At 33.5% G+C, this 3,658-nt stretch overlaps 1 protein-coding gene across 1 annotated transcript; it reads right to left on the reverse strand.

The window, feature by feature from the left end:
- Positions 1 to 1,375: 1,375 nt before the first annotated feature.
- TRIADDRAFT_62074 (uncharacterized protein) lies at positions 1,376 to 2,855 on the reverse strand (the record flags this gene model as incomplete). The annotated part of the gene is made up of 2 exons (XM_002118022.1): positions 1,376 to 1,428; positions 1,883 to 2,855. 2 exons carry the CDS (start codon positions 2,853 to 2,855, stop codon positions 1,376 to 1,378), a joined length of 1,026 nt encoding a protein of 341 aa, XP_002118058.1.
- Positions 2,856 to 3,658: the final 803 nt, after the last annotated feature.

Genomic DNA, 3,658 nt, shown 5'->3' on the forward strand with positions numbered 1-3,658 from the left:
GAATGTCACAGTTGCCGTTCGTCTTTAGAGTTGAGCTACTACAATTATTTTCGTATTATAAATGCAACTCATAGTGCATGTTTATGAACTTAACGATAAAACTACTACCAAGTTCTACACTGGTACAAGATAAACACGATTAATAAAACTCTATAAACAATGTCTTTAATCTAATAGCAGGAGTATTTGAACGTCTAACTAACTTGTAAAGTGATTCTTGATGTAAATAAGACAAGGTTATTTTAAAATTTAGGAACTGTCGCTCATGCAAACAAAAATAAATATTCGTAACACTGATGGTGAATCAAAACGAATAAGCCCATATTAATCTATTCAGGAAATACGCGCACGCTTAACAAGTGAAAAATATAACTGAATACACTTTAGTCTTGTGTGTTACAAGGTAGTTGTTCTTACTGCATTCTTTCATTAACTATAAACTCTAACCTATTACTAATCAATCACTTAAATATTTTTAAATATTATATAAAATTTATGTACTGTGTTCAAATTATAACTTTGTATTAACCAAGGAAACCCTTGGGTTGATCAAGGTAAAGTTATTTATTTTCCTCTTCAAGTCAAGTACGTTAAATAATGGGGTTACCGCAGACCCTCACTTTCCTGCGATCATTATACGAGTGTGCATACGTATAGCGATTCAGATAAATCGCCGAGCCATAATAAGTAGACCGTTAAGCCATTTGATACTAATTAATCATTGGAAGAATTACAAATACTTCAGTCTTTTATCCAAGGTACATAATTTTGAGTCTCTCGAAGAATACCCTAATTCAGTTTGAAAGTAAACTCTTACGAATGAAAATGAACAATTTCTATATGAGAGTGTGGAAGATCGAAAGATGAAAGGTACTGAATTTGCTTAATGAGAAAGAATTACATGAAGAAATCGATCGCGTCAAGAAATCTTTCGATCAAGGGATTCCCAAAATAGGTGTTGAGATAGAAAGTAAATTGAAAAGTAATCATGATCAAATAATAGAAGACTGTAGTAATGAATGAATTATTGCATCATCAATGATATAATTTTGTTGAGTAATGAATTCTATGTTAACACCTAGCCATTAATTAACTACTATTCAATGTTAAAGAAAGTGTGTTGTGATTCTTGCTATATTCAGTAGGTGGACTTGGCTATAAATGGATGATTGTTTAGCACCAACGAAGTTGGTGAGGCTCTATAAAAGCCTGAAAGTTCTTGATTGAGGGAGTTGATAAGTTAGTCGATAATAGATGGTTATCAGTTGTTAGTAGTCGATTCTAAGTTGTGAGTTCCATTGGTCATTTTAATCAATAGCTTTTAGAATAAAGTTTTGATTCTTAACGTGAGTATTCTATCGTCTAAGACTCGAATCTAAGTTTGGTAGATTAAAGAGTGCTTAGAGTTCGTTGCTCCGATAGTTAAGACTACATTAAAGGAAAGAATCCCGTTCAATTTTGTCCAGTAAGCTCGGTTGTGACATCATTGGTGGCAGCGATGGGATTCACCCAACACTATTAGCTAGTGCCGAAGTGAACGAAGAAGACAACTTTTTGTATTGAGTACGCGTACACACACCTAGGATAAGTTATTTTACACTTAACTAGAAGAAACCTGCGAATACTGTCATAAACAATTTCAATCCATTGAAGCAAATTACCGTAGCTGCGGTGATTTAAGAAAAGAAATACATACTGTACTGTACTAGAGTTTATAGTAACATTAGTAACATCCCTTACGATACTAATTGCAACAGACTAAAATCACAGATGGTAATTACTGAACAAAACTATCGCTGGCATTACTGAGATCATGGTAGCATACCAGTAGAATCATTATTTTGATTGTGATTACATATAAAATTGAATGCATCAATTTTACCTTTCCTTTTACCTTGAGAGGTCGCTGCAGCTATTGCCTCTGAGCTTCCCTTTTCATCAATTTTATTAATTATATTTTCTTCCATTTTGCCCAATCGATTTTCCATCCGTTCAACTCGGCTATCCGTCCTTTCAGTTGTACCTTCTATCCGTTCAGTTCTGTCATCAATCCTTTCAGTTGTACCTTCTATCCGTTTAGTTCGGCTATCTATCCTTTCAGTTTTGCCGTCGATTCTATCAGTTCTGTCATCAATCCTTTCAGTTGTATCTTCTATCCGTTCAGTTCGGCCATCTATCCTTTCAGTTCTGTCGTCAATCCTTTCAGTTGTACCTTCTATCCGTTCAGTTCGGCTATCTATACTTTCTAAACGACATATCACTTTGTCATATTGTTCAGCAAAACGATCCAATAGTGAATTATTTTTTTCCGTAATGTCTTTTATCAACTGCGTTAATTTCTTTATGTCGTCAATGCTGTTATTAATATCGGAGACATTATTTAAAGTTTCTAAAATTTTTTCAATGTTAGCTTGGACTGGTTTCATAACATCGTCATTTAAACTTTGTACGTCTTCCATTATTCTATCAAGCATCGTTACTATCAATGACTTTTCGTCTACTAAGACCTCGTTTAATATATTTTGAGCATAGTGTTTTAGATCTTCAACATTTTCAACTTTGCCCAATTGGGTCTGATATTTGAAGTTTTTTTCAATAGCAGATGAATCCAAAAGCTCGTAAGATTCTTTATTGATTGAGCCAGAGCCCTCAAGGAATGATTTTTGGCGGAAGCCATATTCACAAATGTCGCTTTTTTCCCCCTTCAATTTGTAGTACTTTACTGTGTTGTCCTCGACAGTCCTAATGCCAATATTTTTAAATAACTTGGAGGTTTTGATCTTTTTCTCTCCATTTTCTGCTAAAACTTTTAATTCACTTCCAGTACCTTTTGACCTACGATACGAATATTGCATATGTTCATTTTGTGTTCAGCAAATTCTTAATCCATTATAGAAATGTGAAGAGAACGACATTCTAGACCACTAAGTCCATTTTTATAGCGAATGCTACCCAACATGAAGCAAAGTACTCTACAAAACTACGTATATTAATGCAAGATGTTATATTCACAAATGTAGATTAAATTGCATAATCATAAGTTACAAGACAGCTGATAGCAGCTGATAGGTTATAAAAGCCTGCGCATGTTGATAATATAATAAATTACCCATCACCATTAAAAGACCGTGGATGGAAAATGCTTTACTCATATTTGCATGTAAGTACACAAGGGACCTTGCAGATATTCAATCAGCTATATTCAGGTTACATTTAGCGATTAATATATTTTAATTCTAAATAAAAAGTATTTCTAATTTTCATGAATTAGGTTACCAATCATTTCTTATAGGATTACCGAAGCAATTCAACTAATAAAAACGTATCTCGTAGTATTAGGCCCAGCTAATTTTAAAACCAATAGTGCTGAACTTAGGGTAAATGGTTTAATTAATGATGCACCACTGTACGAGTTTATATCCGAACTTTATACCACTTGAAAATTAAGATATTCCATCAAAGCAATACCGTAAGTAAACTGATATATGCCCCTGAGTGATGGAAAAATTGTTATGTAAACCGGAAATTTGGACAAGAGGGTAAAAACAGATTATCCTTGCTATAGTGCAATATCGTACACCTTTCAATTGGCATAAAGTTTGGAATATATGCAGACTCTAACAGATGTGCATCAGTGTTTAAGCTATTTCCAGTAAAT

This window comes from Trichoplax adhaerens, genomic scaffold (assembly GCF_000150275.1).
Source record: "Trichoplax adhaerens TRIADscaffold_35 genomic scaffold, whole genome shotgun sequence".
Lineage (NCBI taxonomy): Eukaryota > Metazoa > Placozoa > Uniplacotomia > Trichoplacea > Trichoplacidae > Trichoplax > Trichoplax adhaerens.